Here is a 19511-nt window from a genome sequence, read left to right as displayed (position 1 = left end):
GGCTAGAACTATGGCCTTACTGTATATGCTGCTGGCAGAAGAGCTCTGTTGTTGGTCTGCAGATTTAGCATAAAATAATTATTTAATATCTATGCCTTTTGAGCCAGGAAGGCTGTTTGGTTCATCTTAAGATAACCTGCTGGATAATCTTACTACAGGGAAGGGTAAGACTCTTCCTTAGGACAAACCTAAGAATCAGAAAGGAACCTTTTTTCATGGTTACTCAAGGAAGTCCTCCCCTCGCTCCAGTTCTTATAGAAGGTCCTTCAGAGATCGAGACGGGGTTAGAGATTTCAGAAACAGAGGAAAGTCCTTCAGTGGCAGAATCTCCTCCAAGGAAACAGGTCAGAAGAAAGAGCCTTCCATTTACAAGTCTATTGGATTCTGATGCCAGAGGTCAAGAAGAAGTAGGCGGAAGACTGGCCTTCTTTCTTCCAGTTGGGCAAAAGACAACAGAAGACTCTTGGGTACTAAGCATTATAAGAGAAGGTTATTTTTTTGCCTTCAAGGCTCCTCCAGTGATAAAGTTTTGCGTCAATCAGACTCCAATCCTGTGAAGCAGGAAGCCTTAGAGCTTGCCACCCTGGACTTTCTCAACAAAAAGGTGGTAGAGCCAGTGCTGGAGTTATAACACTGGAAAGGTATTTATTCAATAATATTTTTGGTTCAGTCGTTATCGTCTTGTGATAGATCTGAAATATCTCAATCAGTTTATAAAGAAAGAGAATGGAGACCATAAGACCGGCAATTAATATCCTTCAGAAAGGGGATTTGATGACCAGATTACATTTGCGGCCATGGGGCATTCGGTTTGGGGACCGCATCAACGAGCCGATGCGGTCCCCGATCCGACTGGATTTTCTAACCTGGCCAATTTCAGGCCAGATATTGGTCGGCCAGGCCGCTCGGTTCTGCCCATACACGGGCCGATTAGCTGCCGAATTGGCAGCTATAATCGGCCCGTGTATGGGGATCTTTAGTCAAATCTTCACACATTTTCAAAGTTTTACAAGTTGGATGTGGCAGCCAATCAAGCTCTTCGGGCTTGTTCCCCTCACAATTAATTGTTTAGCTTGCTAAATCCCAATGTGTGTGCTGCCTGAAAAATGTATTCTTACCTGAAATTTTCTTTAGTCCGACAGCAGCACAAATATTCCCTCCCTAAAGTTGTTGTTGAAGCAAGTTGTGCGGTTACTTGAGTCAGCTTGAAAATGATCAAGGGGGGGGGTGACCCTGTCTATTTCTAGTTTAGTTTCTTAGTGGGTGTGACTTTTTTCTGTCCTAGCAGGGGTGGATCAGAGGTATTACCCCCATATGTGCTACCTTTGAACCAAAGAAAATGAAAATTTAAGGTAAGACTACATTTTTGTATTTGTTTCAAAGCAAGCTGCTTTTTTTGTTGCTATTCCTTACTGAGATCAAGTGTAAATTATTATTTATTAGACTACCCAAGGACCAGCATGTGGGCAAGCAGTTGGGGTGTTGGGCTGTAACCTAAGTAATGGTTCTGACGTCAATAATGTATAACTCCTCTTACAATTACTTAGAAATATATTCCCGCCACGGCAAGATAGGCTAACACGAGTTTTTGCCACCAAACATCTTAGCTCAGACCCCGCACTGTCGCCATGACAACAAAACATCAAATACGCCCACCGCGCCATTTGATAGGCGCCTTAGGTAGAATCTCTGCCCTAAACACTTTCTGATTCGCGATTGCTTTTCCGGTCTTTCTCTGTTGTTGATTGGCTAAGACTGGCATTGTGTCGTTTGTGATTGATTGGTAGAGTCGAACCGGCCCCGCCCCTGTTGCTAGCTCCCTCCTCTTGTAGGCTAGGTTCAAGGTTTGACTTGCAGTGACAGATTACTACCACGCCCAACATGGGAGAGGGGCTGGGTCGATGTTTTCTGCCGGCGATTGAGATTGCCTGGCTAAGTAAAATGGCGGCGGGTACTGCGGAGAGCTGAGGAGATGGGAGAGGGTGTGCATCATGTATGGATGTTTGTGTATGTATGGAGTAAGACATTTTGGATGGCCGCGTACGGAATGGGCGGTCCTGCTTACGCTTTAAACTTAAACCTTACTTGCTACCTTTGGCTCCCCTGTTGCTGGTAAATTACAACCTACAATGCTGAGGGATGCTGGGAATTGTAGTTCATCAACAAAGGGCCATAAGTTGCAGGCATTGCTTTGTGTGACTGGTGCTGTACACCTATATTGGGGCAACTGATTTATTCCTCTTCTATTGCTCTCTATATATTTATATAGTTTCTCTCCACGTTATCAGACTGTAAGCTGTCTGTGTTGGTGGGATATTAACCCTCCATATATTTCTGTGATCTTGATTAAGATTGGTAACATGATTGTCTCTGTCTCCTAGGTAGGATGGGTGGCCACCCTTTCTATGCCTGACTGGCCTCTCCTCTTCCCTGCAGTGGTTGCCAATGAAAATGGAAGACATGTCTCTATCTGGCCTGGATAACAGCAAACTGGAGGTGAGGAGCGACATGAACAATGGATAATAGCATTAAAGGGCTGTGGAATGTGTTGGGTCTACATAAATAAAGGATAATAAAACAAGAGAGAGCTGGCACTTTGTACTAAGGAAATGAGTTGCTGTGAAGAACTCAATAGTTCTTATGGGGCAACATGCTCATTTTATTGTTGGCCATCTAAAGCAAACCACTGCTACTTGGTCTCTAGTGGTTATTAGTCACCAGAGCCTATGATGGTAGTATAATGAGGATCTATGGAGACCCGTCAGGTGAGGACCTCATCATTGTGCTGCTGAGATCTTCTCCTGACAGGATTTTCAAACTTGTCCAACTTACACATGTTGATCTGTTTGGAACCCCCGCATGCAGACCAAAAATCTGCTGACTGGAGGGACTAAACTGATAGATTTTATTGGCCCATGTATAGTTTCTTTAAATAGTTTAGAATTACAGGAAAGCCATCTACCATAACATCCATTTGATGCAAATAATTCAATTTTTTTTCAGTGATTTCCTTTTTCTCTGTAATAGTAACATAGTAACATAGTAAGTTGGGTTGAAAAAACACATACGTCCATCATGTTCAACCATAATGACTATATATATATATATATATATATATATATATATATATATATATATATATAACCTGCCTAACTTCTAATTAATCCAGAGGAAGGCAAAAAACCTCATCTGAAACCTCTCTAGTTTGCTGCAGAGGGGAAAAAATTCCTTCCTGACTCCAGGATGGCAATTGGACCAGTCCCTGGATCAACTTGTACTAAGAGCTATCTCCCATAACCCTGTATTCCCTCACTTGCTAAGAATCCATCCAGCCCCTTCTTAAAGGAACAGTAACACCAAAAAATGAAAGAGCTTTAAAGTAATAAAAATATAATGCACTGTTGCCCAGCACTGGTAAAACTGGTGTGTTTGCTACAGTAACTCTACTATAATTTATATAATAAGCTGCTGTGTAGCCACGGGGGCAGCCATTCAAGCTGGAAAAAAGGAGAAAAGGCACAGGTTACATAGCAGATAACAGACAAGTTCTGTAGAATACAATAGTGTTTTATCTGTTATCTGCTATGTGCCTGTGCCTTTTCTCCTTTGAATGGCTGCCCCCATGGCTACATAGCAGCTTATTTATATAAATTATGGTAGACTTTCTGAAGTAAACACACAACTTTTACCAGTGCAGGGCAGCAGTACATTATATTTTAGTTACTTTTATACACTTTAATTTTTTGGTGTTACTGTTCCTTTAAAGTTATATAATGTATCAGCCAGCACAACTGATTTGGGGAGGAATAATAAAACAGTAGCTTGTACTTGATGGTAACTAAGCTGCATGAACCTAAATTGGTGGCAAATCCATCCTATTGGGCTTATTTAATGCTTATATGTCTTCTTATAGAAGGTACTGTGACCCAAAATTCAAAAATACCCTTATCCAAAAAACTCCAGACCCCAAGCATTCCTGATAATATATATCATCATATAAAATAAGGTTCAACCCCATCTACTGCACTACATATCTACCCTGGTAACGCTTCCAGTTAGATAATATCTTGGAACCATAGATTCATGGTTTACTGTAGTGCCGCCCCTTTCCCCTGATGCTGTATAACACGGTTCTTTATTTCTTTCAGGCCATTGCTCATGAAATTTACACAGACCTGATAGAGGACACATGTCTGGGGCTCAGTTTTGAGGTCCATCGTGCTGCTAAATGTGGATATTTCTTGCTGGATGAAACAGACCCTGAGAGTGTAAAAGATTTTGGTCAGTAGCTTTTGCCAGCTTTGTGCATTAGGCATATAGTTGCTGAAATACAGTATAAAAATATGAGGGCAGGGCTGGCCTGTTACAGGTTTTCTGTGGCTTCATGAGCCCCCTTAACATAGTCACTTTACCATAATAGTGTGCACAGAGCAGTTTTTGACATTTTTGACTACTATTTTATCTCTATGCTTAAGAGTGCGTTGCAGTTTCTGTGAAACGTTGGGCCACAATTGCCCATACTGGCATTTTCACATAATTTATGTAGAAGGATATCAGGGTGCTGAGTTTTTGGTGCAACATTTTATCATGAAAAAAGTGCAGCTGGCAAAATTGCAGAGACCGCTCTACTTTCCTTTTCCCTAAATATATCATAATCTCCAGACTTGCAAATTTTGCAATTTTATAGTACAGTGGCTACAGTTCCATTTCTCAGTCTCTGTAGTTAATCCTATTAAGGGCTCAGAATCCCTCAGAGGTGTGATCAAAGGGTATCAGATAGGACATCTGACCTCTGAGGTCTTCAGTTATAGAAATATCTAGAAATGCAGCCATAAAGCATAACCGCACTGCTGTTTAGTGACAGAAAGGAAGGAGACCTAATTGTTTAAATGCGTTTTTCAACACTCTGTTCTGATGCTATTTATGCTTGCATCATACAACCTTTTTTCCCATTTTCTCCATCTTCAAGTTTTTCTTTTATTGCAATTCACAGAAATAGTAGACCAGCCAGGGGTGGATATATTTGGTCAGGTTTACAACCAGTGGAAAAGCAAAGAATGCGTGTGTCCAAACTGTAACCGCAGTATCGCTGCATCAAGATTTGCCCCTCACCTTGAGAAGTGTCTGGGTATGGGCAGGAACAGCAGCCGTATTGCTAACCGCAGGTAAGGGGAAACCTTTACTTTACAACCACTCTTTAGCTCATCTGAGGTGGTGCCTTGACATACCTATCATGGTAAATGGGCTAAGGGCAAAGACACGCAGTAGTAGCAGCTACTTGTTATGGCTACTAAATGCCAGAAAATACCCTGCCATAGACATTACTGAGAATTGTCTCTGCTAAAACACACGTAGAGACAATTATCAGTAAACAATCAGAATTATCTATTGTAGCCATGACTAGTAGCTGCTACTAGTAGCTCTGTCTGTCTTCACCCTAAGGTTGGTTTACAGGCTGGCTGATTTGGACTTTTCTGCATTTGTGTGCACTTGAGAAGACCTGTTTATTATCCTTTCATGTTGCAGCTGGTGTATCAAGTTTGAAATCCAGTCTACTATCTCTTACATTATGTATGCAGATGCTAGCTAAATATATTTATCTACCCCTTCACTAGCTTTAATCCATCAGCAGAGCCCTACACCCCATATACATTACTACTTGTATGCTTGTTATCAGGGCCACCATCTGTAATCATGGGAACCAAGTCAGCAGGGCCTACTAATCAGGCCTGTACTGGCAATTTGTGGGTTCTGGCAAATGCCAGAGGGGCTGCTGCAAGATGCCATAGAAAGTCACTGTTTAGTGGGTTGGGGGGGTCTCTTTGGGCCTCTGTGTATTTATAATGCCAGGGCCTGTTGGATCCCAGTCCAGACCTGCTCCAAACCAAAAGACTTAAATCATTATCCCATTGATTGCTGGTTCTGCCAACAAGTAGAATGGGGCCACAATGCAGGAAAAATGCCCTGAGCATATACTTCACACATTATGTCAAAATCCAGTCCCCTACTGGCCCCAGTTGCTCTCAAACCTTTTATACTGTATAATACAGAAAAGGATAATGAAACCTAAAGTCATTGTGGGGGTTCACCAAGTTGACAGGCTTTCCATGTAATTCTAGAAAAATTGTCTTGAAAACTGAGTACCCCAAGGGGTTACAACGTGGCATTTGGTACAGCTAGGTTTGTTTCTCCTTTAACACCAGTAAACTCATATTTTGTACAACACAATATTGCCAAAATCAATCTTTCTTTCAAGCAACTGCTGAAATGCTCATCCATACCCTTATCCTGTCACACTTAGACTTATGCAGCCTAACTGGCCTCCCTTATTCCCATGTGTCGGAAGTGGTTAATGGTACTGCTTACCAATTTAGCAGTATAAAACTACTGATACAAGTGCCGATTCACTTGTGTGTCTAGGGGTACGATGATAATCTTTAGGCTCGTAGTATTTATATAAAAATAGGTATATTTATTCCTTGTTAAAATGAACAAGATACAGCATAGTTAAATATAGTATAGTTAAATATAGTATAGTTAAATAAAAATAGAAGCATAGGGAACCAGCATAAGATGTTACAAGGATGTCCCTCAATCCTGACTGTCTGCTAAATCCTAACATCCAGAGTCTCTAATCCATCTTGTCCCTGGGAAAATTACACCTCCACAAAAGGTGGCTTTGATGTTTCACAGCCCCAATGTTGTTTACACATAAGCAAATGGCATGCAACCCCCTGACAATATAAACTATGTACAATGCAATGACACAACAACTGTTTGCACAGTTGTGTAGTGTTCTCCTTGTGTTAAACATTACCTACAGTATATTATCAGATATAATATTATTACCCCCCACACACTCCCTACACCATGCACTATTCTAGCTATCTTAGGGCAGTGGCACCCTTAGGACAAGGTCACACATGGTGTAGATTGGCTTCTCTCAACCCTGCATTTTTCAGTCAGGCTGAGAGAAGCTTTACCTATGCCGCTTGTGTGACTGCACTGAGTATCCGCCTCAGTTCAGGCACTTACAGCAGAGTGTAGGTCCACTTGTTAAACATGAAAGCAGGCACTTTTGGGCAGGCCTACGCTCCACTCCACTGTGTGTGCTGCAGATACTGTAGTTCTTAGTGCAGGCCCACGGACAGCGTAGGGAAGCGGATCCGCTTCTCTTAGAGTGATGGAAAAACCACAGGACTGAGACTAGCGAATCTATGCTACATGTGACCTTGCCCTAAGGGATGAATTTCCACACAAAACACATTCCATTCAGTATGAAAGGGTTCCGTGACTGTAAGGTGGATGTTCCATTGAATGTATATTAATCAAGAATACATTATGAAGGGTAAATAAACCAACACTATTAAAAGCTGTTATGGAGAGAAAGGCAAACTGCCATGGAACAGCGTGGCACTGGATAGCTCACACAGCATGGCATTTTACACATTTTCTCAAAGTGGCACCCTTCTCCATTTTCTCAAAGTGGCACCCTTCTCTTTTTTGTTCTACAAATATAAATGCTTGTAATGAAAAAATAAATCATGGCTGCCATCTATAAATATTAGTTCTACATGCATATGTTTATTACTTTCTATGTTTATTTCCTTTACTGAACATGTACAGCAATTACAGTTTCCTTGTATGTGCTGCCATCTGATGGGCCTTTAGGGATGGTGTTGGCTTGCTGACAAGTATTTACTGCATAGTCAGGACTCTTATTAACATTATTAAAGGAGAACTAAACCCTAAAAATGAATATGGCTAGAAATGCCTTATTTATGTAATAAACTGACTCCACTGTCTGGGACAGTGCACATGTACATGCTTCAGTGGGCTCTGAGAAGCTGTTGAGAAGCTAAGCTTAGGGGTTGTCACAATTTATGAAGCAGAAAATTGTTTGCTTTCCAAATTTTTTTTTTTTTTTTTTTTACATTTGTTTGCAGATAATACGCCAGAAATAATGACCCTTTCAGCCTTCATTAAAGGCAGCAGTTATATTTGATACAATAGTTGCTAATGTTTCAAGGATGCTGCTGAGAAATGTATCGACTAATGAAGCAGCAAATTGCAGCAAATCAGAATCTGAGCCTGGATTACTGAGCTGCCAGACTGAAACATCATTCTTTTTGATATAGTAGCTGAAAAAAAGTGTTAAGTGAATACGTGTTAAAGGAGTTGGTCACCTTCCAAACAAGGAGGATTATTCTTGACCCATGCTTTATGGATTCCATTAACCTTTAGGGGCAGAGAACTCCAGATACCTGACCCAAATTGTCACTGCTCATGTCTGTTGTATGATATTCTCCTGTATTTCATTTCTGTAGTACAGCAGCCAGAATTTATTTAATTTGACAGATGCAGCCCATGCATTTCTAACTTATATATAGGTACCCAAAGGCATGTGCTTAGGGCAGCAGCTTTAGGCTGATGTCCCATGAAGAGATTAGTTGCCCGCGCTAGATCTCTTCTACCACGGACGACAAATCTCCCTGAAATGCCTTTCCATCGGCAACAAAGAGAATCGCCCAAGGCATACACATAGTTTGGTTTTCCGAAGTTGCATGCAGGAGGAAACTTTGCGCAGTAATAGGGCAAGGGAAATGTATCCCCCACATTTTAAGTAGTGCCGTTATATATTCTAATGGGAATCGGGTCAGGTGGATCGGAGCGTTTTGTCTGCCACAGGTTTCTGCCTGTGTGCAAAATGCCCATGAGAATATTGTGCAACTCCCAGTATTCTGCAAGGAAGTGGTAAATGCCATGATGCCCCTGCATGCATAAGTGCTTTTTATCCTTTCCCCAGAATCGCAAGCAGTAACAACATGAACAAGTCAGAAAGCGACCAGGAAGATAACGACGATGTTAATGATAACGATTGGTCCTATGGATCGGAGAAGAAAGGTGCGTTTAATGCGTCTGGAGGTAACTAATCTGTGCTGTGCCTAAATACATGCTTGGTTACTGTTGTGATTTTTCCACCCGGGCTGAACCTTTTTCTCTTCTCTCTCCTTTCTTTCTCCCTCTCTCAAACTTTTCCCTTTTGTATGTACTGGTTTCCCTGCTTCTCATTGTTTTATGTTCATCTGCCCCATCTTTTTTTTTTTTTTTTTTTTTTTATTGTTTTCCCCCTTTTTCTTTCTGTTGGTTTGTTTCCTCTCTTCCCTACTACTCTCTCCTGCACTTTTAGCAAAGAAGAGAAAATCAGAGAAGGTAAGCCAGTTTACATTATACCTATTAATGAGTACAGGCTCAATTGCTGGTTTCTCTGAACCTGACCAGCATCAATACACTACCCTTCTATTCCTTTATTGCTTAAAGCAGTGCTGTCCAACTTCTGTGGTACTGAGGGTTGGACTTTTTCTGACTTAAGTGGTGGAGAGCCAATAATAGGAGCCAGTTTTGATGACATCCATATTATCACAATAACTTTTAAGACCATATCCAAATTAATGGTGGTAGCACACCAAAAAAAACACTTGGTGCTCACTGCAGGATTATCCCCCATCACTCCTATGTGAAAAAGTTCATTAAGTCATATTAAGACATACCCTTAAATCCATATGTCTCCTGACTATTTCCAAGAGCTAACAAACTCCCAGAACAAACCCCTGCCAGGTTCACCTCCTACAGTCAGGGTAGGCAGAGTATGGCACACACAGGCAACATAGGGCAGGCAGAGTATGGCACACACAGGCAGCATAGGGCAGGCAGTGTATAGCACACACAAGCAGCATAGGGCAGGCAGAGTATGGCACACACAGGCAGGGTAGGACTGGCAGAGTACGGCGCACACGCTGCCAGAGTACGGCACACATAGGCAGCATAGGGCAGCCAGAGTATGATACACGAAGGCAGGGTAGGGCAGGCAGAATTTGGCACATGCAGGGCAGGCACAGGCAGAGTATGGCGCACACAGGTGGGGTAGGGCTGGCAGAGTATGGCACACACGGGCAGGGTGGGGCAGCCAGAGTAAGACGCACACGGGCAGGGTAGGACAGCCAGAGTACGGCACACACAGGCAGCATAGGGCAGCCAGAGTATGATACACACAGGAATGGTAGGGCAGGCAGAAAATTGCACATGCAGGCACAGGCAAAGTAGGGCAGGAGACAGGGAAACCTATTAGTGTCTTTCAGGTTTGAGCAATGCAGAAACTTACAGATGTGGCCTTACAGCCTGAACCTGAGGAGTGAATAATGCAGGGAGGGGGCAGGTAATCTCAGTACTGATACCATTTAAAGCTTACACAAAGGTAAGCAGTTACAGTGTGTGGGGGGAGCCACACATGTAGAGGCTGTGGCCCAGATGCGGCCTGCAAGTTAGACAGCATTGGCTTAAAGGGTTTATTGTTTTACACGTTATCCCCATTATATACCCATAATATACGCAAAGCAACAGGGTTGGTCTTTATTTTACTAGTCAGGAGTTTCTTAAAAAAAATAATTTATCAGTACAACGGCTCATGGCTCGCAGTACCAGTCTTTGAAAAATCTTCTCACTGTGCCAGATTGGGCAACCCAGCTGGTGGGCCAAACAAGAATAGATTGTTTAGGTGCTGGGCCAACCTTCAGATAATAACATGGGATTATACAGACCTGTACGAACTGGATTGTTGCAGCGTTTCAGTGTAGTCTGTGCCCATTTTGTGGGTCTCTGGCCAGCTATCAGTCAGGGGGGCCATCATTTTGGCACTTTAGAAAGCCATATGAACTGCTTACTTGGTCTGACGTGGTCAAGGTGGCTGCTAGTGCTGGCTTGTCTAGAGCCTTTAGACCTTATTGGATTTGCATTCAAGTCCCAGTATCCCTCACTGCAACAGGGAGCAAGGTGATGGGAGGGTTTGATTGACTCTGCATGACTTAAAGGAAACTATACCCCCAGTATGAATACTTAACAGACAGTTTATATTATGTTAAGTGACCTATTAAAGAATCTTGCCAAACTGGAATATATATATAATCAAAAAATATTGCTTTTACATCCTTTCCCTTGATCCACCATTTAGTGATGGGCTGTGTGCTCCCTCAGAGATCACATGACCAGAAATAATACAGCTCTAACTGTAACAGGAACTAGTGGGGAAGCAAAAGACAGACCTCTACCCATTAATTGGCTGATGGGGCCTAGCATGTGTGTGTGCGTTGTCCTGTTTGTGTGCACTGTGAATCCTATGATCCCAGGAGGCGGCCCATAATTCTTAAAATGGCAGTTTTTTTATTTAGGATTACCCAATAGCAAATACTACTAAAAAAATATATATTTATGAAAATGGTTTATTTAGATGAAGCAGGATTTTATATATGAGGTTTATGCAATATACTTTTATAGAGACCTTCATTATTTGGGGGTATAGATTTCCTTTAAAGCATTCAGCTGCTATTGATTTTTGGGTGGAGGATAGGTTGAATAGGTTGACTTCACAATAGTGACGAATAAAAGAAAACCAGAATTAAATATAAAATATATATATAAAGAAAGAAATCAGTAGCAGAAAAATGGATATAAGAGTAAATTTATGTAGAATCCTTTCATTTTTTCTTTTTTAAAAAATAATAATGAGGTGCCCACTCCCCTTCATATGTTCATGGGTTGCATGTGCATACTAATAAAGTATTTCAAATCCTCTTTCAGAACCCAAATTCTCCTCGCAGATCAAAGTCCCTAAAACACAAAAACGGTGAGTGACACTGGATATCATTTTAACTCCAAACTGCATTTCACTGTCACAATGCATGCTGTGATCTATATTGGGGGAGGTATCGGGCTGCTGACCTATATTAAGCATAGACAGTCAAGGTCCATTGTCTCTAAGGAGGTTTATTTACAGCTATGATCCAACACCCTTTTACCCTTGTGATTTACTTCAGGGTCAATGTCCTCATTCCTTTTAGATTAGTTTCCTTCTTCATACCATGATATCATAATAAATCATCTGATTCGCTGACATTAGCCTCAGTTTCATTTCTCTGTGCTATAAAGCAAAACAGTTCTATGGCTACTATTAGAAGCAATATTGGGGACCATTGCTGGCTTCCTTGTTCTATTGCTAGTGGTGCTATCTGCGGTGCATCTTTGGGCCATTCCCACATATCCAGCCCTGTGTGTAAATGTGCCACAGTAATGCACAGTGGATAGACATTGCATTAAAATCGATGGTTTTCTGACACCTTGTTATATTTTCCCTCTTGCAGGAGATCTCTCTGTTAACTCTGACCCATTTAAGGTAAGACACTGCCCTTGCTAAAGGACTTCACTTCACTGTGACCATACAAGAGCCAAAGGAAAGGATACAAGAGCCAAGGGAGAGAAGAGAACGGGGTTTGGCCCCATGCACACTGGGCCTTTTCATTTTTACCCCTATTTTTGGATCTCTTAAATGGGTTGCTTACTTTTGAGTTAACTTTAAGTATGATGTAGAGAGTAAGTTTCTGAGAAAATTTACAACTGATCTTCATTTTTTATTATTTTTAATGCTTTCACATTTTGTTCAGCAGCTCTCCAGTTTGGAGTTTCAGCAACTCTCCAGTTTGGAGTTTCAGCAGCTATCTGGTTGCCAAAGTCCAAATTACCTTAGCAACCAGGGAAAGGTTTGACTGATAGGCTGGTTTATGAATGTAGCCTCGATAGTTTTTTGGCTGCTGGGGTCACTGACAGCTGTAAAGAGGCAAAAGAAATAAGAAGGCAAATAATTTAAAAACTATATTAAAAAAAATTAATAAATGAAGATCAATTAAAAAGTTGCTTAGAATTGGCTATTCTATAATATACTAAAAGATAACTTAAAGGTGAAGAGACTAACCTTTCACATACTCACATACTCCTTATGTCTAAAACTAAATGGACCCAATTGTGCTGCTTCTGCTGTCAGATCCATTCCTGCTTGTATTATTATACTGTGTTCTAAATTGGGAACATTATAAAACCGAAGAAGGCTATTATTAGTACAGTTGAAATGAGGCTGCCTGTTATTGGCAGACGGAGTAGCTCTACAAGCTGGACACGAACTTCTGTACATTGCAGCCCTGTTGTCTTATGCTTTAAGGAACCTTCGTAACTGCCCTTGCCTTCTCCCATTTGATGATCATAGAAACTGCTAGACATCACTAGAACAGCATTTTGGGTATTGCTTCATGAACTGTACCAAGTGATGCTAGGCTAAACCTTGCCAAAGCGCCATTGTGTCTCTACAACCTTCCTTATCACTTCCCACTGATGTCCTACTGTGTTACAAACCCATTAGAAAAAGAATTAGGCCTGGCACTTTCCACTTCAGGAAGAAATCTGAGTGTTTCCTTAGGCCTGGACTGGCAATCTGTGGATTCTGGCAAATGCCAGAACGGCTGCTATATACGATGCTATATACAGTCACTGTTAATTGGGTGGGGCTTTTTGGCTCTCTCTGCACTTGAAATGCCAGGACCTACAGTGGATATAAAAAGTCTACACACCCCTGGTAAGATGTCAGGTTCCTGTGCTGTACAAAAATGAGACAAAGAGAAATCATTTCAGAACTTTTTTCACCTTTAATGTGACCTATAAACTGTACCACTCAATTGAAAAACAAACTGAAATCTTTTAGGTGGAGGGAAGAAAACCAAAAAAACTAAAATAATGTGGTTGCTTAAGTGTGCACACCCTCTTCAAACTGGGGATGTAGCTGTGTTCAGAATTAAGCAATCACATTCACAATCATGTTAAATAGGACTCAGTATACACCTGCCATCATTTAAAGTGCCTCCGATTAACCCCAAATAAAGTTCAGCTGCTCTAGTTGGTCTTTCCTGACATTTTTTTTAGTCCCATCCCACAGCCAAAGCCATGGTCCCCAGAGAGCTTCCAAAGCATCAGAGGGATCTCATTGTTAAAAGATATCAGTCAGGAGAAGGGTACAAAAGAATTTCCAAGGCATTAGGTATACCATGGAACACAGTGAAGACAGTCATCATCAAGTGGAGAAAATATGGCACAACAGTGACATTACCAAGAACTGGACGTCCCTCCAAAATTGATGAAAAGAAGAGAAGAAAACTTGTCAGGGAGGCTACCAAGAGGCCTACAGCAACATTAAAGGAGCTGCAGGAATATCTGGCAAGTACTGGCTGTGTGGTACATGTGACAACAATCTCCCGTATTCTTCATACAGTGGATATAAAAAGTCTAAACACCCCTGATAAAATGTCAGGTCCCTGTGCTGTACAAAAATGAGACAAAGATAAATCATTTCAGAACTTTTTTCACCTTTAATGTGACCTATAAACTGTACCACTCAATTGAAAAACAAACTGAAATCTTTTTAGGTGCAGGGAAGAAAACCAAAAAAACTAAAATAATGTGGTTGCATAAGTGTGCACACCCTTAAACTAATACTTTGTTGAAGCACCTTTTGATTTTATTAAAGCACTCAATCTTTTTGGGTATGAGTCTATCAGCATGGCACATTTTGACTTTGCAAGATTTGCCCACTCTTCTTTGCAGAAACACTCCAAATCTGTCAGATTGCAAGGGCATCTCCTGGGCACAGCCCTCTTCAGATCACCCCACAAATTTTCAATCGGATTCAGGTCTGGGCTCTGGCTGGGCCATTCCAAAACTTTAATCTTCGTCCAGATTAACATTTTTGGAATTATGGCCAAAAAGTTCCAACTTGGTTTCATCAGACCATAACACCTTTTCCCACATGTTTTTGTGAGACTTCAGATGTGTTTTTGCAAAATGTAGCCTGGCTTGGATGTTTTTCTTCGAAAGAAAAGGCTTTCATCTTGCCACTCTACCCCATAGCCCAGACACATGAAGAATACGGGAGATTGTTGTCACATGTACCACACAGCCAGTACTTGCCAGATATTCCTGCAGCTCCTTTAATGTTGCTGTAGGCCTCTTGGTAGCCTCCCTGACCAGTTTTCTTCTCGTCTTTTCATCAATTTTGGAGGGACGTCCAGTTCTTGGTAATGTCACTGTTGTGCCATATTTTCTCCACTTGATGATGACTGTCTTCACTGTGTTCCATGGTATATCTAATGCCTTGGAAATTCTTTTGTACCCTTCTCCTGACTGATATCTTTTAACAATGAGATCCCTCTGATGCTTTGGAAGCTCTCTGGGGACCATGGCTTTTGCTGTGGGATGCAACTAAAAAAAATGTCAGGAAAAACCAACTAGAGCAGCTGAACTTTATTTGGGGTTAATCATAGGCACTTTAAATGATGGCAGGTGTATGCTGACTCCTACTTAACATGATTTTGAATGTGATTGCTTAATTCTGAACACAGCTACATCCCCAGTTAGAAGAGGGTGTGCACACTTATGCAACCACATTATTTTAGTTTTTTTTGGTTTTCTTCCCTCCACCTTAAAGATTTCAGTTTGTTTTTCAATTGAGTTTATAGGTCACATTAAAGGTGGAAAAAGTTCTGAAATGATTTATCTTTGTCTCATTTTTGTACAGCACAGGAACCTGACATTTTATCAGGGGTGTGTAGACTTTTTATATCCACTGTATCTTGGGTCTCAGTCCAGACCTGGCAAAGAGACTATAAATCTGTGCCAGCACAGTTTGCAGAAAATATAAAGGTATAATGGTTCTTTGCACAAATATATGTTCCTTTCTGCACTGATACTAATGCTTCTTTCCCTTTTCAGTATAATAGCAGTTCAGGGATTAGTTATGAGAACCTCGGCCCAGATGAGCTTCAAACACTTCTAACCACGGTAAGCACCCTACAGTCACTGAACTATAAGTCAAAATACTAGAGATCCAGTCCCTTTCAATAAGTGCATGAAAATGTCATGGAACCATTGGGCAAGAGAGGGGGAGAGGGTTTTGCATATGTATTCAAAGGTACTGAAGAGCTTTGCTTTGAAAGGTTCTGTTAAGGATCGAAACGTTGGACTAATTTTGTGCAATGTGTTAGCAATAAAGCTGTGATTTTTTTATAGGGTGTGCCAGTCGTAAAATAAATTCTAGAGGGCACACTCCAAAAACATCCTACTGCCTGGGTGCCAGGTCAAGTGGTGAAGTACAAAAAAGGTAGAGAGGACTTTGAGAAATAACACAATATTTTTGTTAGTGCAATATATAATTTTATTGCAGTATTAAAAATATTGTTATTTTTCAAAGTCCTGTGAGTGCTGTGGTAGAGCTGTACATTATAATGCAATCCAGTTGTATGGCACCCACTGGGAAAGCTGTTAATTCATCCCTTTTTATTTCTCCATAGCAATGCGGGGTTATATCGGAGCACACTAAGAAGATGTGTACCAGGTCAGTCATTGTAATACTGTGCTGGTGTTCCTATGCCACTGACTTCTGCTTATTGCTCATGAACCACAAAGGCAAAACTGATTTCCTCAGTTTGTTTTTCTCATCAGTATCTGTTTTCTCTTTAGATCGCATCGTTGCCCCCAACACACAGATGACCAGCGCCGGTCTGTGAGAGTCTATTTGCTGGGCTCCTCTGCGTAAGTGCCCAACTGACCACATAACTCCATAAATCTGATAGGAGCACAGACAACAGGATGCGTAGCAGTGTCTCCCTTCCTTCTTGGTACCTCTAGGACTGTACTGGGCAGGGACATTTTCCTAGCTTTTGCAGTTACATAGGGATTTTTTATGACGGTTCTAGAGTACAATCCCCACTGGGATCACTATGACTGGACTGAATGAGGGTTCTTCATCCTTCTCCAGTTTTGCTGATTTGTTTAGCAACCGCATACTGTGACATTTTCACCTTCATAAAACTGGAGCCTGCTTGCTCCTAGCCTATACCTATAGGACTGCACAGGGCAAAAGACACACAACCTGTTTGTAAGGCTAAGCATTACAGATGGTGCTCTCCCCTGCCTCCCTACCAGCTCTCTCCCCGAGGCTGACGGCAGTACGGATAACGACAGCTTCGATGTGGTGGAGGGACAGGCACTGATGAGTCGGCTGCAGTGGGATGGATCATCTGACATTTCTCCTTCCGATTCTGCGTCCTCTAAAGCCAGTAAGAGACCCAGAGGCAGGGGGGAGGATATGTGGTAATTGTGATGCAGCAAGGTTTGCCCAATCCCCTTCTTGTGGTCAGTGTTGTAAATGAGCAATATAAGGCCAATGTCACACTGTTTCTGTTTGAATGCGCTCTCATCTTCTTGTGCCTGTTGGTTGGTTGCTTGTGCTTTCCAACTGTGAATTTTTTGTATTACTCTTGCGCTCATCTATATGCTTTTCCCTTTTTCCTCTTCCTTACTATCCTACCTATCCTCCTGTATTCCTCCCTGCCTAGGTACAAATAACTCAGACACTCGCAAGCCTAAGAAAAAGAAGCCAAGTCATGTCAGCCTGGCAAGTGGAGGTGGCACAAGCAAGAAGAAGAAACCTAAACCTCCTGCCCCTCTGACACCAGGAATGTACAGCGAACTCAATTGAACATAGTGGACCAAGGAGTGCTATACATAGTCAGACTGGGTGCCCAAATATACATGCACTGTTCTCTCGGTATATTTATATATCCCATGGAGACAAATGGGCGTAATGCCAGGTGTACCCCTAAATAAATAAACCCTTGAATGTGAATATTATCAGGTCTGGTAAGAACTATGTTAGAAAAAAAGAGGATCCAAAATATACCTCGCCCAATGCGGTTTATTCCTTTCCGCAAAACAAATACTGGACCCAATTTTGCCGTATTTACTGTCTCTTCCTGTCCCACTTGCAGTGCCTGTGCCAGGTATGGAGAGCAGTTGTGACTGTCATATATGTATACATGCATACATATATATATGATCTAATGGGAATCCTCAGGTCAGCCTGGATCTTTCTACTGTGTCAAGAGGGTGCCTGCTGCTGCTTCCTCTACTGACATTGGATCTTGCCATCTGGAGACAACTTTCCAACAGAACCGAGGCGTGAACTTCCTGAAATGGGACTCTGAGACACGAGCCACCAAGAAGTTGCAGGAACCACCTCCCCCCCCCCCCCCCCCCAGTAACATGAACATAGGCATGATGTGTGCTGCTTCTGGTATCATTTCTGTTACATAGTATATGGGTGCAGGCCGCCTGCAGTACCTCTGGCAGCAAATCGATTCATAGATCTTGCACGTTTAATGAAATTATACTCAGTATTTCATCAGGCACAGATTTACTAAATCTTACAGGATGAGGCGAGGGGGTTTTGGGGGAGGTAAATGCTAAAATGATGACATGATGTGGATCTTGCCATTTAGAATCCTGGAGACTATGGCAGCTGCCAGTTCCATTTTTTTTTTTTTATTATGTGCCTGTGATTTATTTTAGGGGGGAAAGACACTGTGGGAAAGCACCATGGACTGCAGGGTTGTCCAACCTGGACCTGTTGTTGAACTAAAATTCCCAGAATCCTTCAACAGTCAAAGGTGTTGGGGGTTTTAGGATTGGACATGCCTGATGTGGGTTTTTGTGTTTTTGTTTTTTTTACATGGCCAGAGTAATATGGTTTTAAAGCTTTTTCTTTTTTTTCTTTTTTTTTTTTTTTTTTAAAAAAAAGGGGGTCAATCTTAGTAGGAGCAAAGTGACCGATCAACTGTGCCCTTAGTTCTTTTAGTAAATGTTTAATGGGGACAAGCAGGCCTGGACACAGTATTATAACAAATGAGTTGGTGTCTGGGCAAATCCCATTGAGAAGGCTAGTGACCAAAAAAAAAAAAAAAAACCATAAAAAATTCCTATCAGATCAAAGGTTGTACTAGATAGGGCCCTTCGGAGCGGCACCCACTTTCCTCTGGTCACTTTACTCCCTAACAGGGCTGGCCCTGCAACCTCTCATTATGAACTGTATAAACTGATTTGGAAGTGATGGATGTTATGATTTGTATATCAGGGTCTTCACTAACGTGTCCTTTTCCTTCCTTAATATAGGGGAAAAAAAATTCTTTAAAAAAAAAAAAAATGCCAATGCCAATATGCATCTGTAAATTGTGTGTGGAATAAAAGCCTGTGCTGGTAAAGAGCCTGCTTGTGGTTTCCTGTGTTTCCCCCCTTAGAAGGGAAAACCCTAATGGCAGAGACACTAAGTGGCATTTCTGTGTTGTCTGTGCCAGTAGTCCTTGCTTCTTGCCATTTAGCTCACTGGATGTAAGGTAGCCATACTTGAGCCAATAAAACTGCAAACTCAGGCCTTCACTGTCTCATGTATTGTGACATTTGGCCAGATATATGCCTGCCTGATAATCATGTCAGCCAAAAATTAAATGACCACGTTGATGCAGCCCAGGTTTTCCTTGGCTCAAATTATGATCTGATCTGGCCTGGGAGCCAACCATAACAGTAATCTCAATTTGGCCCAGAGTAAGAATGGTTGGGCAACCTCACATATGCCCAGCTATATGCCCAGCTTTAGTCAGCAGTAGCACTGTAAAGGTGGCCATACATGGAAGATTGAAGCCAATTCAAGTCCTTTAGACCATTTCGACAGCTTATCTTCCCATGTATGGGCCTCCCTTATTGATATATGCCCGAAAATCGCAGGCAGGTTTGATTTTCCTGTTGGA

The 19511-nt window shown here is 41.7% G+C and overlaps 1 protein-coding gene across 7 annotated transcripts; it reads left to right on the top strand.

The window, feature by feature from the left end:
- The first annotated feature begins 1872 nt into the window (after positions 1-1872).
- On the top strand, positions 1873-18971 carry atxn7l3 (ataxin 7-like 3). Of its 7 annotated transcripts, none has more exons than XM_031894414.1 (13): positions 1873-2007; positions 2386-2496; positions 4149-4281; positions 4994-5165; positions 8807-8904; positions 9191-9213; positions 11635-11680; positions 12195-12226; positions 15643-15711; positions 16221-16264; positions 16390-16461; positions 16855-16988; positions 17268-18971. In XM_031894414.1, the coding sequence occupies exons 1-13, from the start codon at positions 1996-1998 to the stop codon at positions 17408-17410; spliced, it is 1089 nt and encodes a 362-aa protein (XP_031750274.1). In that variant the 5' UTR covers positions 1873-1995; the 3' UTR covers positions 17411-18971. The 7 variants fall into 7 exon arrangements, with proteins under 7 accessions (XP_031750274.1, XP_031750272.1, XP_031750275.1 ...); XM_031894412.1 differs by having other exon boundaries at positions 8807-8925; XM_031894415.1 differs by having other exon boundaries at positions 2382-2496; positions 8807-8925.
- Positions 18972-19511: the final 540 nt, after the last annotated feature.

This window comes from Xenopus tropicalis, chromosome 10 (assembly GCF_000004195.4).
Source record: "Xenopus tropicalis strain Nigerian chromosome 10, UCB_Xtro_10.0, whole genome shotgun sequence".
NCBI classification, from domain to species: domain Eukaryota; kingdom Metazoa; phylum Chordata; class Amphibia; order Anura; family Pipidae; genus Xenopus; species Xenopus tropicalis.
Note: the sequence above shows the minus strand (reverse complement) of the source record. Positions and strands in the feature narration are given on the sequence as shown.